Genomic DNA, 25,849 nt, shown 5'->3' with positions numbered 1-25,849 from the left:
GAGAAGTGGAGGGTGAGGGGAAGTAAGGGAGGGTGGTTTCCCTGATCAGAAGTGTTGTATTTATTGTGATTGGAACATAGATAAGTTGTAGGTGAAGGCTTGGCAATGGTCCTAAGTGGCTAAAAACTTATAGCCTTCTTCAGACAGAAATGAAGACTGAAAGAGGATAAAGTTGAATTGATAAAATCATGATGCATTCGGATAGTGTAAAAATGAACTTGTTTACCAATTTCTGGGATATTATTAGAATAGTTTTCTGGTTCTGTATGTAAGGAGCTCAGAAGTCACCACTCCATCCTAACAACAAGAAAAAAAAACTGAACAGTCTGAAAAATCAATAACTCTTCTTGGATCTGTAAGAGACACAGGGCAAACTGCTGACCTAAAGATTGGAGAGACAGACAGGCAAACACATGGCTTACTGGAGCAGACTCATGAGCGGAAACTGCCACAGAATCCTGTGCTGGGGCAGGAAAACCTGAAACTAATTGCTGGAGCCTCAGTGAGGACAGGTCTGGATGTTAAAAATTCTGGGGGTACCCAGTTATAGGGGGCAACCCTACACTTTGGGGAGTTTTACCTCCGGGAGCTAGACCAAGTTCTCACAGTAAATATCAGACAAAAACCCCCTCATTCTTCTGGCAGGGGGAGGGGAAAAGGAGCCATTTGGAAATACACCAGAGCACTCTGTTTTTTGTGGTACACGCGGGCCTCTCACTGTCATGGCCTCTCCCGTTGCGGAGCACAGGCTCCGGACGTGCAGGCTCAGCGGCCATGGCTCACAGGCCCAGCCGCTCTGCGGCATGCGGGATCTTCCCCGACCGGGGCACGGACCCGCGTCCCCTGCATCGGCAGGCGGACTCTCAACCACTGCGCCACCAGGGAAGCCCAGCACTCTGTTTTTTTAAACAAGGCCTGCCCTCAGGAGAAACTAGTTAACCAGAGCCTAACCAGCTGGGGTATTATCAGAGCCTAACCAGCTGGGGTATTATCAGAGCCTACCTGACCTGGAAGAAGGGAAATACCCAACTAAAGCCCACTCTAGCCATCCTCTCCCACTTCAAGGGGGAGGAAAAACTGAGAAACACTTGTGAAGTTCACAGTACAGAGGCACAGGCTCGCTAAAACCCTGAGACCTAATCATAGGACTACAGAATGCTTCCCTTCCCCCACACCTCACCACCACATTACTAAGGCCTATTTACAGCAGTTCGTTTTTTGGGTACATCATGTCCAGTTATCAAGAAGAAAGTACAAGGCCTGCTAAAAGGCAAAAAACACAATTTGAGGAGATAGAGCAAGCATCAAAACCAGACATGGCAGAGATTTCGATTTATCAGAGTGGGAATTTCAAACAACTATGATTTATGTGCTAAGGGCTCTAATGGATAAAGTAGACAGCAAGCAAGAACAGATGGGCAATGTAAGTACAGAGATATAGTAATCCCAAGAAAGAACCAAAAAGAAATGCTACGGATCAAAAAACACTGTAACAGAAATGAAGAATGTCTTTGGTGGCTTACTAGTAGACTAAACACATCTGAGGAAAGAACTCCTAGCTTGAAGATATATTAATAGAAGTCTTCAAAACTGAAAAGGAAAGAGAAAAAAGACTGAAACCCCCCCCCCACCACAGAATGCAGCATCCAAGGATTGTGGGACAAATACAAAAGGTGTAACATACACATAATGTGAATACCAAGAGAAGAACAGAAGAAATATTTGAAACAATTATGACTGAGAATTTCTCCAAATTAATGTCAGATACCAAACCACAGATCCAGGAAGCTCAGAGAACACCAAGCAGCATAAATGCCAAGAAAACTATACTTAAGCATATTTTGAAATTATAGAAGATCAAAGATAAAGAAAAAATACTGAAAGAAGTCAGTTGAAAAAAAGAGAGTATATCATTAAGCTGAAAGAACTAGTTACAGGACACACAAAATGAAAGATTTGAGGAACTAGAATGTTTGGTTCTTCAAAAGCAAAAGATGTGTGTATTAGTAGTGATATATGGGTGAATGAAGAGAGTTCTGAGAGATGAGGCTGAAAGATCTTATAAGGCCTTGTATGAAATGATAAGGAATTTAGACTTTCATTTATAGAATTCTTAACACTGGTATGTTTTTTCAAAAGATCATGCTGGTAGCCATTTGGATGTCAGGGAGATCAATAAACACATTGCTATAATACTCCCAAGTAAGAGATGATGAGAGCTGATACTAAGTAATTGTGAGGATGAAGATGCACTAGAACAAGGAGAATCAATAGGATTGGTTATTGAAGTGAAGGGCAGGATAAGGATGACTGTACTCTTTCCAGCTTGGGCAAGTGGGTCTGAGGGATGCCATTCATTCACTGACAGGAAGAGGACTAGTTCCATGAATGAGAGTAAAGGGGAGAGATTATGGCTTAATTCAGGTGGATATGTTGACTTGGAGCTCCCTGTGGGGCCATCATGTTAAGCAACTCACAAACCAACTTGGGTCTGAAGTTCAGGAGAGAAAAAAGAACTGGAGATAGATTTGGAAGTTGTCATTAAGTAAATGATCTGTTCAGTATATAGGTAGATGTTTGGGTACCAGCTCCTTAACAGGTTACTATGGCAAGTTAACAGACATTACCATCCTGTGTTTGGAGGTTTTCACCAGAGAAAGCAACCAACATCCTCTGAAAAAATAATCCTTTTGCTGTACTATTAAAGATGAATTATAAACTGGATAGACCATTGGTCTGGCATAGTTATGACTCCTATGTTCTTGGGGAAGTTCAGTGGATATCATTGTAAGCATAGTCTAAAGTAAATGAATGAAGTGAAAATTGCTGATTTGTGTTTAATGATGAGTTGTCTTTACATCACTGAACTTCACTAAAAAATTAGTAGAATACTCTTTCCTGGTCATTTCTGCCTTCAAAAAGTAAACTGACTTTTTGCCTAAAGTCACATACTAAGCATCATTAGTGTCTAAAATCTGAAAGAGATAATGTTTTTGTCCAATTCATTCATGCTAAATATATTTGGAGTGACTGCAGACCAAGATAACAACAAAGGAGGCTTAAATTTCCCTCTTCCTATGGATGCACCAAATGTACAGCTACACATGGAGTAATTCCCTCTAAGCAAAATCCAGAAACTAGCTGAATGACTCCTACAACTGAGAAAATACCCACATTGAATTGGGTAGGAAAGGCTGAGAAACAGTCTCATCATAAAACCCACCCTGGCACAGCACCATATAATGGAAGGGAACTCCCAACTCTAAGCTTATCCCTAAGCAGTGAAGGGTTTAGACTGAACATCTAGTGCCCCAATTTTTAAGACTGTACTGTGCCTACCTCCCCACCACCCCCCGCCTGCCTCACAGGGCTCAGTGTAGAGGAAGCAGTCAAAAATGTCCATCTCCCACTCTTTCCCTGGAAGGGGTTTGACTGCATACTTTCCAGCTGGTGCCTGAGGGTCCAGCTTCTAATCAGCCTGCATCTAGGCGCTGGCTGCAATTCTCCTCTTTGGGACACTAAAGAGACCCACACTGAGACACATTATAATTGAACTGTCAAAACTAAGACAAAGAAAGCATAGATAAAGGCAGCAAGAGAAAAGCAACTTGTTATGTACAAGGGAACTCCCATAAGACTATCAGCAGATTTTTCTGCAGAAGCCTTACAGTACAGAAAAAAAGTGGGATGATATATTAAAAAGAAAAAAACTACCAACCAATGCTTGGTAATGCTTTACCTGGTAAAGTTGTCCTTCAGAATTGAAGGAGAGAGAGTTTTTCAGACAAGCAGAGGTAGCTATACTTATATCAGACAAAATAGACTTTAAGCCAAAACAGTAATGAGAAACAAAGAAGGTCATTATATAGTGATAAAGGGGTCAATTCATCAAGAGGATGTAACAACTGTAAATTTTTATGCACCCAACATGGAGCACCTAAATATATAAAGCAAATATTAACAGATCTGAAGAGACAACAATAAAATAATAGTAGAGGACTTCAGCATTCCACTTTCAACAACAGATAGATCATCCAGGCAGAAAATCAACAAGGAAACATTGGACTTAAACTACATGTTAGACCAGATGGACCTGACAACATTTACGGAACAGTCCATCCAACAACAGCAGAATACACATTCTTCTCAAGTACACTTGGAAATTATCTGATAGATTATATGTTAGGCTACAGAGCAAGTCTTAATATATTTAAGAAGACTGAAATTATATCAAATGTCTTTTCTGACCACAATAGTATGAAACTAGAAATGAGTAACAAGAAAAAACCTGGTAAATTCACATATACGTGGACATTAAACAACATGCTCCTGAACAATGGGTCAAAAATGAAATCAGAAGAGAAATAAAATATCTTTACTCACCACAAGGAAAAATCTGTAACTGTGTGAGTTGATGGATGTTAACTAAACTTATTGTGGTAATCATCTCACAATATATACCTATATCAAATCATTATATTGCACACCTTATACAATGTTATATGTCAATAATATCTCAATAAAACTGGGGGAAAAAACTTGAAAAAATATCTTGAGACAAATGAAAATGGAAACACAATATACCAAAACCTATGAGATGCAGCAAAAGCAGTTCAAAGAGGGGAGTTTATAGTGATAAACATCTATGTTAAGAAAAAAAGATCTCAAACAACCTAATTTAACACCTCAAGAAAAAGAAAAACAAAGTCCAAAGTTATAGAAGAAGGGAAATAACAAAGGTCAGAGTAGAAACTAGTGAAATAAGAGACAAAAACAGACAACAGAAAAGTTCAATGAAACTAAGAGCCATTTGTCTTAAAAGACAGACAAAATAGGCACATGTTTAGCTAAGCTAAGAAAAAGAGAGAGAAGACTCAAAGTCAGAAATGAAAAAGGAGGTATTACAATTAATAACACAGAAATACTAAGGATTTTGAGAAACTACTATGGAAAATTATATCCCAACAAATTAGATAACATAGAAGAAATGGATAAATTCCTAGAAATATACAACTGACTGAGACTGAATCATGAAAAAATAGAAAATCTGAACAGAATGATTACTAGTAAGGAGATTGAATCAGTAATCAAAAACCTCCCAACAAAAAAAGCCCAGGACTAGACAGGTTCACTGGTGAATTCTTCCAAACAGTTAAAGAATAATTAATACCAATCTTCTCAAATTTTTCAAAAAAACGTAAAAGGAATGAACACTTCCAAATTCATTTTATGAGGCCAGAATTACCTGTTGCCAAAGCCAGACAGGGACACTATAAGAAAAACTTACAGGCCAGTATTGCTGATGAACATAGATGCAAAAATCCTCAACAAAAATTAGCAAACCAAATTCAACAGTACATTTAAAAGGTCATACACCATGATCAAGTGAGATTTATTCCTGGGATGCAAGGATGGCTCAACATACACAAATCAATAAATGTGATATACCACTGTAACAAAATGAAAGATAAAAACCATATAATCATTTCAATAGATGCAGAAAAAGCATTTGACAAAATTCAACATCCTTACATGATAAAACTCTCAACAAATTGGATGTAGAAGGAATGTATCTCAACATAATAAAGGCCATATATGACAAGCCCACAGCTAACATCATACTGAATCATGAAAAGCTGAACACTTTTCCTCTAAGATCAGGAATAAGACAAGAATTACCACACTCACCACTTTTAATCAACATAGTATCAGAAATCATAGCCAGAGCAATTAGTCAAGAAAAAGAAATAAAAGGCACCCAAATCAGAAAAGAAGTAAAACTGTCTCTGTCTGCAGATGACATAATCTTATACATAGAAAATCCTAAAGACTCCACCAAGAAACTGTTAGCACTGATAAACAAATTCAGTAAGTTGCAGGATACAAAATAAACATACAAAAATCATTTGTGTTTCTATACAATAACAATGAACTATTGGAAAGAGAAATTAATGAAACAATCCCATTTACAATAGCATCAAAAAGAATAGGGGCTTCCCTGGTGGCGCAGTGGTTGAGAGTTCGCCTGCCGATGCAGGGGACGCGAGTTCGTGCCCCGGTCCGGGAGGATCCCACATGCCGCGGAGCGGCTGGGCCCATGAGCCATGGCCGCTGAGCCTGCATGTCCAGAGCCTGTGCTCCGCAATGGGAGAGGCCACAACAGTGAGAGGCCCACGTACCACAAGGAAAAAAACAAAAAGAATAGAATACTTAGGAATAAATGTAATCAAGGAGAGGAAAGATCTGTACACTGAAAACTATTAAAAAATTGATGAAAAATGGAAGGGATAAATAAATGGAAATATACTCCATGTTTATGGATTAGAAGAATGAATATTATTAAAGTGTTCATACTACCTAAGGTGATCTACAGATTCAATGCAATCCCTATTAAAATTCCAATGGCATTTTTCATAGAAATAGAAAAAACAATTCTAAAATTCATATGGAACCACAAAAGATCCCGAATAGCCAAAGCAATCTTGAGAAAGAAGAACAAAGCTAAAGGCATCACACGTCTTGATTTTAAACTATATTACAAAGCTGTAGTAATCAAAACAGTATGGTACTGACTTCAAAATAAGCACACAGATCAATCAAACAGAATAGAGAGCCCAGAAATAAACCCATGTTTTCAACAAAGGAGCCAAGAATATACAATGGGGGAAAGGGTAGTCTTTTCAATAAATGGTGTTAGCAAAACTGTATATCCACCTGTAGGAGAATGAAACTGGACTCCTGTCTTACACCATAAACAAAAATCAACTCAAAACGGATTAAAGACTTTAACATAAGACCTGAAACCTTGAAAATCCTTGAAGAAAATGTAGGGAGTAAGCTCCTTGACATTGGTCTTGGCAACAATTTTTTGGACTTGAAACCAAAAGCGAAGGCAACAAAACCAAAAATAAACAATTGGGGGACTTCTCTGGTGGCACAGTGGTTAAGAATCCTCCTGCCAATGCAGGGGACATGGGTTCGATCCCTGGTCCAGGAAAATCCCACATGCTGTGGAGCAACTAAGCCTGTGAGCCACAACTACTGAGCCTGCACTCTAGAGCCCTCGAGCCACAACTACTGAGCCCACACGTTGCAACTACTGAAGCCCACGCGCCTAGAGCCTGTGCTCCGTGGCAGGAGAAGCCACTGCAGTGAGAAGCCCATGTGCCACAACAAAGAGTAGCCCCTGCTTGCTGCAGCTAGAGAAAGCCTGCACACAGCAACGAAGAACAAACAGCCAAAAAATAATAAAAATTTTAAAAAGCAAAAAGAAACCAATTGGGACTTCATCAAACTAAAAAGCTTCTGCACAGCAAAAGAAACCATCAACAAAATGAAAAGTCAACCTACAGAATGGGAGAAAATATTTGCAAACCATATATCCAGTAAGGAATTAATATCCAAAATATACAAAGAACTTATACAGCTCAACAGCAAAAAATCCAAGTAATCCAATTTAAAAATGAGCAGAGGGTTTGAATAGACATTTTTCCAAAGAACTCAACCAAATGGCCACAGGTACATGAAAAGGTGCTCAATATCACTAACTAGCAAGGAAATACAAATAAAAACCTCAATGAGATATCACCTTATACCTGTTAGGATGGCTGTCATAAAAAAGACAAGTTATAGCAAATGCTGGCAACGATGTGCAGAAAAGAAAACCTTTATACACTCTTAGTGGAAATGGAAAATGGTACAGTCACTATGGAGGTTCCTGAAGAAATTAAAAGTAGAACTACTACCATATGATCCAGCAATCTTACTTCTGGGTATATATCCAAAGGAAACAAAGTCACTATCTGTACTCCCATGTTCACTGCAGCATTATTAACAGTATCCATGGTATTCAAACAACCTATGTGTCCACTAGCAGATGAATGGATAAAGAAAATGTTGTGTATGTATACAATGAAATGTTAGTCATCCTTACAAAAGAAGGAAATCCTGCTATTTGCAACAATGTGGATGAACAATTACACTAAGTGAAATAAGCCAGACAAAGGCAAATACTGCATGGTCTCACTTATATGCAGAATCCAAACAACAACAACAACAACAACAACAACAACAAAAGAACTCATAGAATGGTGGTTGCCTAGGGCTGGGGCATAGGGGAATAGGGAGAAGCTGGTATAATAGTACAAACTTTCAGATATAAGATCAATAGGTTTGAGGATCTAATGTATAACATGGTGGCTATAGTTGATAATACTGTATTATATAATTGAGATTTGCTAAGAGAATAGAACTTAAGTGTTCTCACCAAAAAAAAAAAAAAAAGTAAATATGTGAGGTGATGGATGTGTTAACTCCATGTTGGGAATCCTTTCACAGTATATGCATATGTCAAATCATCACATTGTACACTCTCTATATATTACAATTTTATTTGTCAATTATACCTCCATAAAACTGAAACACGAGAGTTCCGGGTAAGATGGCGGAAGAGTAAGACGCGGAGATCACCTTCCTCCTCACGGATACACCAGAAATACAGCTACACGTGGAACAACTCCTACAGAACACCTACTGAACGCTGGCAGAAGACCCCAGACCTCCCAAAAGGCAAGAAACTCCCCACATACCTGGGTAGGGCAAAGCGGAGAGATTCCCGCACAGAGGATCGGTGCCGAGCGGCACTCACCAGCCCGAGAGGCTTGTCTGCTCGCCCGCCGGGGCGGGCGGCGCTGGAAGCTGAGGCTTGGGCTTCGGTCAGAGCGCAGGGAGAGGACTGGGGCTGGCGGCGAGAACTCAGCCTGAAGGGGGCTAATGTGCCACAGCTAGCCGGGAGGGAGTCCGGGAAAACTCTGGAGCTGCCGAAGAGGCAAGAGACTTGTTCTTCCCTCTTGGTTTCCTGCTGCGCGAGGAGAGGGGATTAAGAGCGCTGCTTAAAGGGGCTCCACAGACGGGCGCGAGTCGCGACTGAAAGCGCGGAGCCCAGTGACGGGCGTGGGACGCTGGGGCTGCTGCTGCCGCCGCCAAGAAGCCCGTGTGCGAGCGCAGGTCACTGTCCACACCGCCCTTCCGGGAGCCTGAGCAGCCCGCCACTGCCGGGGTCCCGGGATCCAGGGGCGGCTTCCCTGGGAGAACGCACGGCGCGCCTCGGGCTGGTGCAACGTCACGCCGACCTCTGCCGCTGCAGGCTCGCCCCGCACTCCGTGCCCCTCCCTCCCGCCCGGCCTGAGTGAGCCAGAGTTCCCGAAGAGGCTGCTCCTTTAACCCTTTCCTGTCTGAGCGAAGAACAGACGCCCTCCGGCGACCTACACGCAGAGGCGGGGCCAAATCCAAAGCTGAGACCCGGGAGCTGTGAGAACAAAGAAGAGAAAGGGAAACCTCTCCCAGCAGCCTCAGAAGCAGCGGATTAAAGCTCCACAATCAACTTGATGTACCCTGCATCTGTGGAATACATGAATAGACAACAAATCATCCCAAATTGAGGAGCCAGGAGTCAGTACTGTGCCTCTGAGGTGGGAGAGCCAACTTCAGGACACTGGTCCACAAGAGACCTCCCAGCTCCACATAATATCAAACGGCGAAAATCTTCCAGAGATCTCCATCTCAACACCAGCACCCAGCTTCACTCAACGACCAGCAAGCTACAGTGCTGGACACCCTATGCCAAACAACTAGCAAGACAGGAACACAACGCCACCCATTAGCAGAGAGGTGGCCTAAAATCATAAAAAGTCTGCAGACACCCCAAAACACACCACCAGACGTGGACCTGCCCACCAGAAAGACAAGATCCAGCCTCATCCACCAGAACACAGGCACTAGTCCCCTCGACCAGGAAACCTACACAACCCACTAAACCAACCTTAGCCACTGGGGACAGACACCAAAAACAACAGGAACTACGAACCTGCAGCCGGCAAAAAGGAGACCCCAAACACAGTAACATAAGCAAAATGAGAAGACAGAAAAACACACAGCAGGAGAAGGAGCAAGATAAAAACCCACCAGACCTAACAAATGAAGAGGTAATAGGCAGTCTATCTGAAAAAGAATTCAGAATAATGATAGTAAAGATGATCCAAAATCTTGGAAATAGAATAGACAAAATGCAAGAAACAGTTAACAAGGACCTAGTAGAACTAAAGATGAATCAAGCATCGATTAAAAACACAATAAATGAAATGAAAAATACTCTAGATGGGATCAATAGCAGAATAACTGAGGCAGAAGAACGGATAAGTGAGGTGGAAGATAAAATAGTGGAAATAACTAATGCAGAGCAAAATAAAGAGAAAAGAATGAAAAGAACAGAGGACAGTCTCAGAGACCTCTGGGACAACATTAAACGCACCAACATTCGAATTATAGGGGTTCCAGAAGAAGAAGAGAAAAAGAAAGGGACTGAGAAAATATTTGAAGAGATTATAGTTGAAAACTTCCCTAATATGGGAAAGGAAATAGTTAATCAAGTCCAAGAAGCACAGAGAGTCCCATACAGAATAAATCCAAGGAGAAATACGCCAAGACACATATTAATCAAACTGTCAAAAATTAAACACAAAGAAATCATATTAAAAGCAGCAAGGCAAAAACAACAAATAACACACAAGGGAATCCCCATCAGGATAACAGCTGATCTCTCAGCAGAAACTCTACAAGCCAGAAGGGAGTGGCAGGACATAATTAAAGTGATGAAGGAGAGAAACCTGCAACCAAGATTACTCTACCCAGCAAGGATCTCATTCAGATTTGATGGAGAAATTAAAACGTTTACAGACAAGCAAAAGCTGAGAGAGTTCAGCACCACCAAACCAGCTTTACAACAAATGCTAAAGGAACTTCTCTAGGCAAGAAACACAACAGAAGGAAAAGACCTACAATAACGAACCCAAAACAATTAAGAAAATGGGAATAGGAACATACATATCGATAATTACCTTAAATGTAAATGGACTAAACGCTCCCACCAAAAGACACAGATTGGCTGAATGGATACAAAAACAAGACCCATATATATGCTGTCTACAAGAGACCCACTTCAGACCTAGAGACACATACAGACTGAAAGTAAGGGGATGGAAAAAGATATTCCATGCAAATGGAAACCAAAAGAAAGCTGGAGTAGCAATTCTCATATCAGACAAAATAGACTTTAAAATAAAGACTACTAGAAGAGACAAAGAAGGACACTACATAATGATCAAGGGATCGATCCAAGAAGAAGATATAACAATTGTAAATATTTATGCACCCAACATAGGAGCACCTCAATACATAAGGCAAACACTAACAGCCATAAAAGGAGAAATCGACAGTAACACAATCATAGTAGGGGACTTTAACACCCCACTTTCACCAATGGACAGATCATCCAAAATGAAAATAAATAAGGAAACACAAGCTTTAAATGATACATTAAACAAGATGGACTTAATTGATATTTATAGGACATTCCATCCAAAAACAACAGAATACACATTTTTCTCAAGTGCTCATGGAACATTCTCCAGGATAGATCATATCTTGGGTCACAAATCAAGCCTTGGTAAATTTAAGAAAATTGAAATTGTATCAAGTATCTTTTCTGACCACAATGCTATGAGACTAGATATCAATTACAGGAAAAGAGCTATAAAAAATACAAACACATGGAGGCTAAACAATACATTACTTAATAACGAAGTGATCACTGAAGAAATCAAAGAGGAAATAAAAAAATACCTAGAAACTAATGACAATGGAGACACGACGACCCAAAACCTATGGGATGCAGCAAAAGCAGTTCTAAGAGGGAAGTTTATAGCAATACAATCCCACCTTAAGAAACAGGAAATATCTCGACTAAACAACCTAACCTTGCACCTAAAGCAATTAGAGAAAGAAGAACAAAAACATCCCAAAGTTAGCAGAAGGAAAGAAATCATAAAAATCAGATCAGAAATAAATGAAAAAGAAATGAAGGAAACAATAGCAAAGATCAATAAAACTAAAAGCTGGTTCTTTGAGAAGATAAACAAAATTGATAAACCATTAGCCAGACTCATCAAGAAAAAAAGGGAGAAGACTCAAATCAATAGAATTAGAAATGAAAAAGGAGAAGTAACAACTGACACTGCAGAAATACAAAAGATCGTGAGAGATTACTATAAGCAACTCTATGCCAATAAAATGGACAACCTGGAAGAAATGGACAAATTCTTAGAAATGCACAACCTGCCAAGACTGAATCAGGAAGAAATAGAACATATGAACAGACCAATCACAAGCACTGAAATTGAAACTGTGATAAAAAATCTTCCAACAAACAAAAGCCCAGGACCAGATGGCTTCACAGGCGAATTCTATCAAGCATTTAGAGAAGAGCTAACGCCTATCCTTCTCAAACTCTTCCAAAATATAGCAGAGGGAGGAACACTCCCAAACTCATTCTACGAGGCCACCATCACCTTGATACCAAAACCAGACAAGGATGTCACAAAGAAAGAAAACTACAGGCCAATATCACTGATGAACATAGATGCAAAAATCCTCAACAAAATACTAGCAAACAGAATCCAACAGCACATTAAAAGGATCATACACCATGATCAAGTGGGGTTTATCCCAGGAATGCAAGGATTCTTCAATATACGCAAATCAATCAACGTGATACACCATATTAACAAATTGAAGGAGAAAAACCATATGATCATCTCAATAGATGCAGAGAAAGCTTTCGACAAAATTCAACACCCATTCATGATAAAAACCCTGCAGAAAGTAGGCATAGAGGGAACTTTCCTCAACATAATAAAGGCCATATATGACAAACCCACAGCCAGCATCGTCCTCAATGGTGAAAAACTGAAACCATTTCCACTAAGATCAGGAACAAGACAAGGTTGCCCACTCTCACCACTCTTATTCAACATAGTTTTGGAAGTTTTAGCCACAGCAATCAGAGAAGAAAAGCAAATAAAAGGAATCCAAATTGGAAAAGAAGAAGTAAAGCTGTCACTGTTTGCAGATGACATGATACTATACATAGAGAATCCTAAAGATGCTACCAGAAAACTACTAGAGCTCATCAATGAATTTGGTAAAGTTGCAGGATACAAAATTAATGCACAGAAATCTCTGGCATTCCTATATACTAATGATGAAAAATCTGAAAGTGAAATCAAGGAAACACTCCCATTTACCATTGCAACAAAAAGAATAAAATATCTAGGAATAAACCTACCTAAGGAGACAAAAGACCTGTATGCAGAAAATTATAAGACACTGATGAAAGAAATTAAAGATGATACAAATAGATGGAGAGATGTACCATGTTCTTGGATTGGAAGAATCAACATTGTGAAAATGACTCTACTACCCAAAGCAATCTACAGATTCAATGCAATCCCTATCAAAATACCACTGGCATTTTTCACAGAACTAGAACAAAAAATTTCACAATTTGTATGGAAACACAAAAGACCCCGAATAGCCAAAGCAATCTTGAGAACGAAAAATGGAGCTGGAGGAATCAGGCTCCCTGACTTCAGACTATACTACAAAGCTGCAGTAATCAAGACAGTATGGTACTGGCACAGAAACAGAAAGATAGATCAATGGAACAGGATAGAAAGCCCAGAGATAAACCCACGGACATATGGTCACCTTATCTTTGATAAAGGAGGCAGGAATGTACAGTGGAGAAAGGACAGTCTCTTCAATAAGTGGTGTTGGGAAAACTGGACAGGGACATGTAAAAGTATGAGATTCGATCACTCCCTAACACCATACACAAAAATAAGCTCAAAATGGATTAAAGACCTAAATGTAAGGCCAGACACTATCAAACTCTTAGAGGAAAACATAGGCAGAACACTCTATGACATAAATCACAGCAAGATCCTTTTTGACCCACCTCCTAGAGAAATGGAAATAAAGACAAAAATAAACACATGGGACCTAATGAAACTTAAAAGCTTTTGCACAGCAAAGGAAACCATAAACAAGACCAAAAGACAACCCTCAGAATGGGAGAAAATATTTGCAAATGAAGCAACTGACAAAGGATTAATCTCCAAAATTTATAAGCAGCTCATGCAGCTCAATAACAAAAAAACAAACAACCCAATCCAAAAATGGGCAGAAGACCTAAATAGACATTTCTCCACAGAAGATATACAGACTGCCAACAAACACATGAAAGGATGCTCAACATCTTTACTAATTAGAGAAATGCAAATCAAAACTACAATGAGATATCATCTCACGCCAGTCAGAATGGCCATCATCAAAAAATCTAGAAACAATAAATGCTGGAGAGGGTGTGAAAAAAAGGGAACACTCTTGCACTGCTGGTGGGAATGTGAATTGGTACAGCCACTATGGAGAACGGTATGGAGGTTCCTTAAAAAACTACAAATAGAACTACCATATGACCCTGCAATCCCACTACTGGGCATATACCCTGAGAAAACCATAATTCAAAAAGAGACATGTACCAAAATGTTCATAGCAGCCCTATTTACAATAGCCCGGAGATGGAAACAACCTAAGTGTCCATCATCGGATGAATGGGTAAAGAAGATGTGGCACATACATACAATGGAATATTACTCAGCCATAAAAAGAAATGAAATTGAACTATTTGTAATGAGGTGGATGGACCTAGAGTCTGTCATACAGAGTGAAGTAAGTCAGAAAGAGAAAGACAAATACTGTATGCTGACACATATATATGGAATTTAAGAAAAAAAAAGGTCATGAAGAACATAGGGGTAAGACAGGAATAAAGACACAGACCTACTAGAGAATGGACTTGAGGATATGGGGAGGGGGAAGGGTAAGCTGTGACAAAGTGAAAGAGCGGCATGGACATATATACACTACCAAACGTAAGGTAGATAGCTAGTGGGAAGCAGCCGCATAGCACAGGGAGATCAGCTCGGTGCTTTGTGACCGCCTGGAGGGGTGGGATAGGGAGGGTGGGAGGGAGACGCAAAAGGGAGGGGATATGGGAACATATGTATACATATAACTGATTAAATTTGTGATAAAGCAAAAAAAAAAAAAAAAAAAAAAAAAAAAAAAAAAAAAAAAAAAAAAAAAAAAAAAAAAAAAAAAAAAAAAAACTGAAACACACATACATATATACATACACACCAAGCCTGAGCTGTTTTCCTTTCTCAAGAGGAAAGTGGCTTTGGAGTACCATCTCACTATTTAGAATAAATCCAATTCTAAATCATTACAAGGCATAAATGTTGCTTCAGTGATGTTTGGACAGGAAATTCCCCGAAAGACTATGGTTATGAACTGGACAGAGAAGCAGACACATTGTATAGGATTTCTTGCTAGTACTATCTTGGGCATGAATGAGAAAATACGCTTAATTCTGTCCTATTTATTGGTTGGCCAAAAAGTTCCTTCAGTTTTGAAGTAAAAATAAAAGACACATTTTCCATTTTTACCAAGAACTTTATTTGAACAACATATTCACTGTTTTGTTCCACTGCCTTCTGCCATTTTTCAGGCATCTTCATAATTCTGTCTTCCCAAAACTTTTTATCTTTTTGAGCAAAGAACGGTCCCAGGTGCCTTTTATAGTCTTCCAGGGAATTGAAATTTTTTCCATTAAGAGAATTTTGTAAAGACTGAAATGAATGGAAATCCAAAGGTGCAGTTGTCTGGTGAATACGGCAGATGAATCAGAACTTCCCAGCCAAGCTGTAACAGTTTTTGCCTGGTCATCAAAGAAACATGTGGTCTTGCCGTACCCTAATGGAAGATTATGCATTTTCTGCTGACTAATTCTGGACGCTTTTCTTCGAGTGCTGCTTTCAATTGGTCTAATTGGGAGCAGTACTTGTTGCAATTAATTGTTTGGTTTTCCGGAAGGAGCTCATAATAGAGGACTTCCTTCCAATCCCACCATATATACAACATCACCTTCTTTGGATGAAGACCAGCCTTTGATGTGGTTGGTGGTGGTTCATTTCGCTTGCCCCACAATCTCTTCCATTCCACGTTACTGTACAGTATCCACTTTTCATCACCCGTCACAATTTGTTTTAAAAACAGAACGTTTTTGTTACATTTAATTAGAGAATCGCATGCAGAAATATGGTAAAGAAGGTTTTTTTCACTTAACTTATGTGGAACCCAAACATCAAAGCAATTAACATAACCAAGCTGGGGCAAATGATTTTCAACGCTTGATTTGGATATTTTGAGTATGTCAGCTATCTACCGCGTGGTGTAACGTTGATTGTTCTCAATATCTCGATTTCATCACTATCAACTTCAACTGGTCTACCCAACCGTGGCGCACCGGCCAGCGAGAAATCTCCAGCATGGAACTTCGCAAACCACCTTTGACACGTTTGATCAGTCACAGCACCTTCTCCATACACTGCACAAATCGTTTTTTTTTTTTTTTTGCATTTCATTTGCATTTACCTTTCTTGAAATAATAAAGCATAATATGCTGAAATGTTGCTTTTTTCTTCCATCTTCAATATTAAAATGGCTACACAAAAATTCACCAATTTTGATAAGTTCTTTTTTTTAATTGCGTGCTGATATGACAGCTGTCACAATACAATCTAATACAATTGCTTCAAATGAAGTTAAAGACAACTAAGTGCTACTAGAGCCATCTCATGGAAAAAAAACGAATGAACATTTCAGCCAGCCCAATATTTGGTCATTGTGATTGGATTCATTAATAAGTTTCTGTTTTTGTTTTCACCTGCTTGGTAGAACTTATTGATACATCTTGTTGCATTGTTTTTATCTGACCCACTATGTATCTCTCTGGCTTTTCATTTCAGTACCTCTCTGAATGGCACCAACCCTCCTTCTTTTCCTGGTCCCTGGGAAGATAAAGAGTTCAGTGCCATAACCCTTGCTAAATGCTGTGACCTCTACACCAATGCTGTCTGTGCCTAAAGCTGGTCCATTCCCATAACAGTCCTGATCTGGATGGCTTTTTGATGGCAAAGTTATTTTCGTACTCAGAGTTCTCATTCTACAGCTAACTCACCTTGATCTTTAATAGTAAATGTAAAATATTCACTTTGGTTCACTGTATGTCAGTAATGAAAATTAGCACTCGTTTTTCCATTATTTGGCTGAACCAAATAAGAAATTCCTTATGGGCTCTGTCTGAGCTTAGAGTTGAAATAATAAATATTACGATGTCAAAAAATGTCTTTCAAACCTTGCTTCTAGTTGCCATCTTAAAAATTATGTGATGTGTGACAGAACTCTTCTATATATGTTCTGGTAAAACAAATATAGGAGGCAGGCACAGTCTGCCTTGGAGTTTGATGAGTGTCATGCCTCTCTGCCCCTTACTGAAAGAAGACGTATGCAGTCAAGTTATTCAAAATCTTGTACCAGTTTTCTTATCACAAACTGGGAAGAATGATGTTTGCCCTGTTCACTTCAAGATTATAATAATCAAAGCAGCGTGTGGAAGTTCTTGGAAGATATAAAAAGTGTTTCATGACTCTGTCCTAAAGATGCTTCCAGAAAACTACTAGAGCTAATCAATGAATTTGGTAAAGTAGCGGGATACAAAATTAATGCACAGAAATCTCTTGCATTCCTATACACTAATGATGAAAAATCTGAAAGTGAAATTAAGAAAACACTCCCATTTACCACTGCAACAAAAAAAATAAAATATCTAGGAATAAACCTACCTAAGGAGACAAAAGACCTGTATGCAGAAAATCATAAGACACTGATGAAAGAAATTAAAGATGATACAAATAGATGGAGAGATATACCATGTTCTTGGATTGGAAGAATCAACATTGTGAAAATGACTCTACTACCCAAAGCAATCTACAGATTCAATGCAATCCCTATCAAACTACCACTGGCATTTTTCACAGAACTAGAACAAAAAATTTCACAATTTGTATGGAAACACAAAAGACCCCGAATAGCCAAAGCAATCTTGAGAAAGAAAAACGGAGCTGTAGGAATCAGGCTCCCTGACTTCAGACTATACTACAAAGCTACATTTATCAAGACAGTATGGTACTGGCACAGAAACAGAAATATAGATCAATGGAACAGGATAGAAAGCCCAGAGATAAACCCACACACATATGGTCACCTTATCTTTGATAAAGGAGGCAAGAAGATACAGTGGAGAAAAGACAGCCTCTTCAATAAGTGGTGCTGAGAAAACTGGACAGCTACATGTAAAAGAATGAAATTAGAACACTCCCTAACACCGTACACAAAAATAAACTCAAAATGGATTAAAGACCTAAATATAAGGCCAGACACCATCAGACTCTTAGAGGAAAACATAGGCAGAACACTCTATGACATAAATCACAGTAAGGTGCTTTTTGACCCACCTCCTAGAGAAATGGAAATAAAAACAAAAACAAATGAGACCTAATGAAACTTCAAAGCTTTTGCACAACAAAGGAAACCATAAACAAGATGAAAAGACAACCCTCAGAATGGGAGAAAATATTTGCAAATGAAGCAACTGACAAAGGATTAATCTCCAAAATTTATAAACAGCTCATGCAGCTCAATATGAAAAAAACAAACAACCCAATCCAAAAATGGGCAGAAGACCTAAATAGACATTTCTCCAAAGAAGATATACAGATTGCCAACAGAAACATGAAAGAATGCTCAACATCATTAATCATTAGAGAAATGCAAATCAAAACTACAATGAGATATCATCTCACACCAGTCAGAATGGCCATCATCAAGAAATCTAGAAACAATAAATGCTGGAGAGGGTGTGGAGAAAAGGGAACACTCTTGCACTGCTGGTGGGAAAGTAAATTGATACAGCCACTATGGAGAACAGTATGGAGGTTCCTTAAAAAACTAAAAATAGAACTACCATATGACCCAGCAATCCCACTGCTAGGCATATACCCTGAGAAAACCATAATTCAAAAAGAGTCATGTACCAAAATGTTCATTGCAGCTCTATTCACAATAGCCCGGAGCTGGAAACAACCTAAGTGTCCATCATCGGATGAATGGATAAAGAAGATGTGGCACATATATACAATGGAATATTACTCAGCCATAAAAAGAAACGAAACTGAGCTATTTGTAATGAGGTGGATAGACCTAGAGTCTGTCATACAGAGTGAAGTAAGTCAGAAAGAGAAAGAGAAATACCGTATGCTAACACATATATATGGAATTTTAAAAAAAAATGTCATGAAGAACCTAGGGGTAAAACGGGAATAAAGACACAGACCTACTTGAGAATGGACTTGAGGATATGGGGAGGGGGAAGGGTAAGCTGTGACAAAGCGAAAGAGAGGCATGGACATATATACACTACCAAACGTAAGGTAGATAGATAGTGGGAAGCAGCCGCAGAGCACAGGGAGATCAGCTCGGTGCTTTGTGACCGCCTGGAGGGGTGGGATGGGGAGGGTGGGAGGGAGGGAGATGCATGAGGGAAGGGATGTGGGAACAGATGTATATGTATGACTGATTCACTTTGTTATAAAGCAGAAACTAATTAAAAAAAAAAAACTACAATGAGATATCATCACACACCGGTCAGAATGGCCATCATCAAAATATCCACAAACAGTAAATGCTGGAGAGGATGTGGAGAAAAGGGAAACTTCTTGCACTGTTGGTGGGAATGTAAATTGATACAGCCACTATGGAGAACAGTATGGACGTTCCTTAAAAAAACTACAAATAGAACTACCATATGACCCAGCAATCCCACTACTGGGCATATACCCTGAGAAAACCATAATTCAAAAAGAGTCATGTGCCAAAATGTTCATTGCAGCTCTATTTACAATAGCCAGGACATGGAAGCAACCTAAGTGTCCATGAACAGATGAATGGATAAAGAAGATGTGGCACATATATACAATGGAATATTACTCAGCCATAAAAAGGAATGAAACTGAGTTATTTGTAGTGAGGTGGATGGACCTAGAGACTGTCATACAGAGTGAAGTAAGTCAGAAAGAGAAAAACAAATACCATATGCTAACACATATATATGGAATCTAAAAAAAAAAAAAGAAATGATCATGAAGAACCTAGGGGCAAGACGGGAATACAGATGCAGCCCTACTAGAGAATGGACTTGAGGATACGGGGAGGGGGAAGGGTAAGCTGTGACAAAGTGAGAGAGTGGCATGGACATATATACACTACCAAACGTAAAATTGATAGCTAGTGGGAAGCAGCCGCATAGCACAGGGAGATCAGCTCTGTGCTTTGTGACCACCTAGAGGGGTGGGATAGGGAGGGTGGGAGGGAGGGAGATGCAAGAGGGAAGAGGTATGGGGACATATGTATATGTATAACTGATTCACTTTGTTATAAAGCAGAAACTAACACACCACTGTAAAGCAATTATACTCCAATAAAGATGTTTAAAAATAAATAAATAAATAAATACAAAGGGAAAAAAGTGTTTCATGACTCTGTATGTGGAATCATTACTATAAAAGTTATTGTAATATATAATTAACATATAATTGACAAATGCTTCACTTTATGTTGGCTGGAGTTGCCCTGAAGTAGACCTTGGATGTTATCTGAATACTTTGGGAAGGATGCTGTTAGAGGTATCCATTTGAGAATGAAAGTTGCAGTTTAATGCCCTTTACTTATAGCTTACTGGATTTCATTTCGTTTTTCTTTCTGTATCAAAACAATGTATCACAATGGGCATCTGGACAATTTAAACACTTGGATAAAATATATAATTGACAAAATTTTAAAAAAATTATGTGATGTGGGTGTGCTATAAATGTGATTTGGTATGTAATGTGTACTGAGGTGAAAAGCTGTATTTCTTGGAGTTCTGTGGATGAGCTGGGTTTATGGTACTAAAGGTACATATGAAAGTTCCATGAATTTTTTTTTTTTTTTTTTTTTTTTTTGTGGTACGCGGGCCTCTCACTGTTGTGACCTCTCCCGTTGCGGAGCACAGGCTCTGGACGCACAGGCTCAGCGGCCATGGCTCACGGGCTCAGCCGCTCCACGGCGTGTGGGATCGTCCCGGACCAGGGCACGAACCCATGTCCCCTGCATCGGCAGGCGGATTCTCAACCACTGCACCACCAGGGAAGCCCTTCCATGAATATTTAATGATAAGATTTTTCTGGTTGCCACACGTTCATAAACCTGAAAACTCTTTAACATCATTACACAGTAAACGGTTTTTCCTATATGCAAACTTATAAGGAATATCTGTTTCTTAGAGGCCCTTACTTCATTTTAGTATTCTGCTTTAGTGCCATATTTGCTTCAAGTTTACAATGACTCTTTTAAAAAAGTGATTTTCGGCAGGGAGGGGGGACAGTTTTTCCTCCCAGAGGACATTTGGCAATGTCTTGAGATATAATTAGTTGTCACAACTGGGGGAATGCTACTGACATCTTCGACGGAGTAGAGGCCAGAACTGCTGCTAAACATTCTACAGTGCATGAGTTAGCCTCCACAACAAAGAATTCTCTGCCCCAAATGTCAGCGGTGCTAAGGCTGAGATACTCTGATTGAAAATATTTAACATATTTCTTATATCTAATATTATTTGTAGTATTAATAATATTATAGCCTTAAGGAAGAGTTTCAAAAGGATGTAGGAGTTCCTCAAAAAGTTAAAATTACCCCCTGGCCCCACAGTTCTATTCCTTGGTATACCCAAAAGAACTGAAAACAGGTACGCCAACAAGTACATGTACACGCATGACCATGGGAGCACTATTCACGATAGTCAGAAGGTGGAAACAGTCCAAATGTTCATCAACGGCTGAATGGATAAACAAACTGTGTTATGTACATACAGTGGAATTCTATTCAGCCATAAAAAGCATGAAGTACTGATATATCCTACACAGAAGAACCTAGAAAACATTATGCTAAGTCAAAAAGCCAGACACAAAGGCTTATTATTGTATGATTCTATTTTGTATGATTCCCTTTATATGAAATATTCAGCATAGATAAATCCATAGAGACAGAATACAGATTGGTGGTTGCCAAGGGTGGGGTGGAGGGGGAATAGGGAATTACTACTTAATGAGTATGCAGTTTTACTGTGGGATGATGGAAATGTTTTGGAACTAGATAGAAATGGTGGTTACACAACATTGTGAATGTACTAAATGTCACTGATTTGTTCACTTTCAAATGGTTAGTTTTATGTTATGTGAATTTCACCTCAGTAAATTTTATATATGTGTAAAATTTATATATATAAATAAATATATATATAATTTTATATATATAGACTATTTGTATGTTCCCTTAGCTAATCAACCTTCTTCCATTTCACAATTATCTGAGCTCAGACCCTCTTGGTCTGGGCTTCCCTGGTGCTGCAGTGGTTAAGAATCTGCCTGCCAATGCAGGGGACATGGGTTTGATCCCTGGTCCGGGAAAATCCCACATGCCGCAGAGCAACCAAGCCCGTGTGCCACAACTGCTGAGCCTGCGCTCTAGAGCCCGTGAGCCACAACTACTGCAGCCCATGTGCCACAACTACTGAAGCCTGTGCACCTAGAGCCCGTGCTCTGCAACAAGAGAAGCCACTGCAATGAGAAGCCCACGCACCACAGAGAAGAGTAGCCCCTGCTTGCCACAACTAGAGAAAGCTGTGCACAGCAATGAGGACCCAACGCAGCCAAAGATAAATAAATAAATATCTTCATACTTTAATAAATAAATACCTTTAAATAAAGTTTATTAAACTTTATTAAAGTTTATTAAATAAATATATAACTTTAAGTGGCGAGGGGGTGGTGGTGTGATGAATTAGGAGATCGGGATTGACTATCCATATAGTTATCTTATGGGTAATTAATAAGAACCTGCTGTATAAAAATAAATAAATAAATAAATAAATAACTTTATTTAAAAAAGAACCTCTTGGTCTTCCTTCCAGTCTCCTGTCCCAACTTCTCTCCCTTATTTTCCAAACTTGAGGTAAAAGAAAACAAAGCCTCAATAAAGAAGCATGCTTCTTGTCCTGTACACCGATTTTTCACCCTAGCCTAGTTTCTTTCTGAGAGGCAGCTGAATGCAGTGGTTGGTGGTACTGGACAGTAGGCCAGATTACTTGGGTTCTGCTTTGAGCTCTGCCACTTATCCCAGAGGATCATGGGCAAGTTCCTTAAGTCTCTGTGCCTTGGCATCCTTGTCTGTAAAATGGGGTTAATGGGACCTACCTTATAGTTAACGGTTGTGAGGTTGTAAAGGGATCAAGAGTGTCCGCTCACTGTAAGCCCAATGTAAGGGTTAGATACTATTATTACCATTTAAGGAGCTGAGTTCACAACCATCAATTTATTGAGTTATGTATGAAATTTAGTTCACACGAGGAAGGGTATGGGGCGGAGGAATCTTCTTATCTCCTTTCAGGGGGATTGACTGGCTTTCTAACTCTGTCTCCTATTTCAAGCAAATCTGGTCTAAATTCTCACACTTAGAGGGCCGCCCTGTAACAGTCGGAAGCGTGACAACACCATCACCAGCAGAACAGCCTCACAAGCGGGAGGAACGAACAGGAAAAGCTGAGCGTGATATGGGCAAACACAATGCTGCCTCGTGGGGCCAAGAGGCACTCGCAGGTGAGCACAGCAGAGACCAGGGTGGAAGTGGGCTGGGCGGGCCTCGGTTGAGTTCGAAGTGCCCGGTCAACCCGGAGGGGAAGCGCAAGACGGGGACCAATGGCCCTTGGGCTCCGTCCTGTGGGCGGGGCAAACATGCAGATTCCCAGTTCTTGGAGACTCCATGGCACATGCACTTGACTGCCACAAACAAGTCTCCCTGTTTCCATCCCTGATAAAGGAGTCTTAGGCAGAGAGAAGAGAGGAGCCTGAGGAAGAGCGGCCAAGAGAAAAGACTGGAGGACTAGGAAGGGGGCTGTGTTGGGATGTGGGAGCCGTAGTGGGAAATGTTGCAGGAAGGAGGACCCCTTCCAGGGCCCGAGAGTGGGCTCTTGTCTAACACTCGGAAATGAATTGTCGGAGGAGACACACGTGTTGACAAAGCGAGAGACTTTATTGGGAAGGGGCACCCAGGTGGAGAGCAGGAGGGTAAGGGAACCCAGGAAGGACTGCTCTGCCACGTGGCTCGCAGTCTCGGGTTTTATGGTGATGGGATTCGTTTCCGGGTTGTCTCTGGCCAATCATTCTGACTCAGGGTCCTTCCTGGTGGCGCACAACCGCTCAGCCATGATGGATTCCGGCGAGGATTCTGGGAGGTTGGTAGGACCTGTGGACTGGCGTCTCCTCTCTCCTTTTGACCTTTCCCGTATTCTTCTGGTTGGTGGTGGCTTGTTAGTTCCGTGGTTCTTACCAGGATCTCCTGTCGTAAAATAACTCATGCAGATTGTTACTGTCTTTACCTGGCCAGGGCGGGCGGTTTCAGTCAGTGTTTCCCCTAACGGAAGGGAGACTGTGGAAATGAAGAAAGGAGAGTGGCCGACTGGATCACTGAATGGGTAGAGTCTGTTCTTGCAAACATTACACCATAAAGCCTCTTTTGTGTATATTATTCCACAACCTGCAATTTTTGCTTATGTGTGTGGACATCTTTCTAGACCGGTACATGTGAACAGTTTGTGTTTGACTCCCACTGCTGACTGTCCCTTAGATACCTGAATTACTCTTGGTGAAATTCTTTGGCTAAGCTATTGGTTGTCAGACATTTAAAAGGTTATCCCATCTGTGGGAATAATTGACTTTCAAGATAGGAATAAAAAGATTAGGAGGGCTTCCCTGGTGGCGCAGTGGTTGAGAGTCCACCTGCCGATGCAGGGGACACGGGTTCGTGCCCCGGTCTGGGAAGATCCCACATGCCGCGGAGCGGCTGGGCCCGTGAGCCATGGCTGCTGGGCCTGCGCGTCCGGAGCCTGTGCTCCGCAAAGGGAGAGGCCACAACAGCGAGAGGCCCGCGTACCGCAAAAAAAAAAAAAAAGAAAGATTAGGAGCCGGAAGATCTGGATTCAAAGTCCTGTCCTGAGTCCCTTTCAAGCCACGTGAAAGTTCTGAATAATTCGAAAGCTCAATTTCCACTTCTGTTGATAATTATAATAATGAAGGTGATGATAATAATATCTACCTTTTAAGTTGCTAGAAAATTTGAATTAATAATATATATGAAAAAAGTACATTATGTAAATGGTAAGGTGTGCCAAAGCTATTCTTTTCACAAGTAGTTAAAGTGTACGGATTTTGTTTTTTCCCTTTGGGCTGTGTTGTGCGGCATGCAGGGTCTTAATTCCCCGACTAGTGATCCAACCCGGTCCCCCTGCATTAGGAGCATGGAGTCTTAACTACTGGACCACCAGGGAAGTCCCAAGGTGTAAGGATCTTAAATAGAGAGCATTTGTTCCTTCATACATGAACATTTGCTTGGCAATTATCAAGTTCCTTGCGTTGCTTAATGAGATGTGCGTGTCCCCTGCCCCAATTTAATCTGTACAACAATCCTTTAAGAAAGGTACTATTATTTATTTATTTTTTAAATTAATTAATTTATTTATTTTTGCTGTGTTGGGTCTTAGTTTCTGTGCGAGGGCTTTCTCTAGTTGTGGCAAGCGGGGACCACTCTTCATCGCGGTGCGCGGGCCTCTCACTATCGCGGCCTCTCTTGTTGCGGAGCACAGGCTCCAGACGCGCAGGCTCAGTAGTTGTGGCTCACGGGCCTAGTTGCTCCGTGGCATGTGGGATCCTCCCAGACCAGGGCTTGAACCTGTGTCCCCTGCATTAGCAGGCAGACTCTCAACCACTGCGCCACCAGGGAAGCCCCAGAAAGGTACTATTATTATCCCAGTTTTCCAAAGGAGGAAAGATAGTCTTAGAGAGATTAAGTTGCTCCCTAGGGTCACATAGTAAGTGACAGAACCATGATTTGAGCCCAGGGA

General features: G+C 40.3%; 1 protein-coding gene across 1 annotated transcript in view; it reads left to right on the top strand.

The window, feature by feature from the left end:
• Positions 1 to 16,884, top strand: part of SLC28A2 (solute carrier family 28 member 2) — a gene marked incomplete at its 3' end in the record, with an annotated part of 53,480 nt that extends 36,596 nt beyond the window's left edge. Inside the window, exon 19 of the mRNA XM_079700016.1 lies at positions 16,767 to 16,884. Within this exon, the coding sequence (XP_079556142.1) occupies positions 16,767 to 16,884 (118 nt within the window). The remainder of the gene's footprint in view (positions 1 to 16,766) is intronic.
• Between the last annotated feature and the right edge of the window lie 8,965 nt (positions 16,885 to 25,849).

The sequence above is a fragment of the Hyperoodon ampullatus genome, assembly GCF_949752795.1.
Source record: "Hyperoodon ampullatus genome assembly, chromosome: 3".
Lineage (NCBI taxonomy): Eukaryota > Metazoa > Chordata > Mammalia > Artiodactyla > Ziphiidae > Hyperoodon > Hyperoodon ampullatus.
Note: the sequence above shows the minus strand (reverse complement) of the source record. Positions and strands in the feature narration are given on the sequence as shown.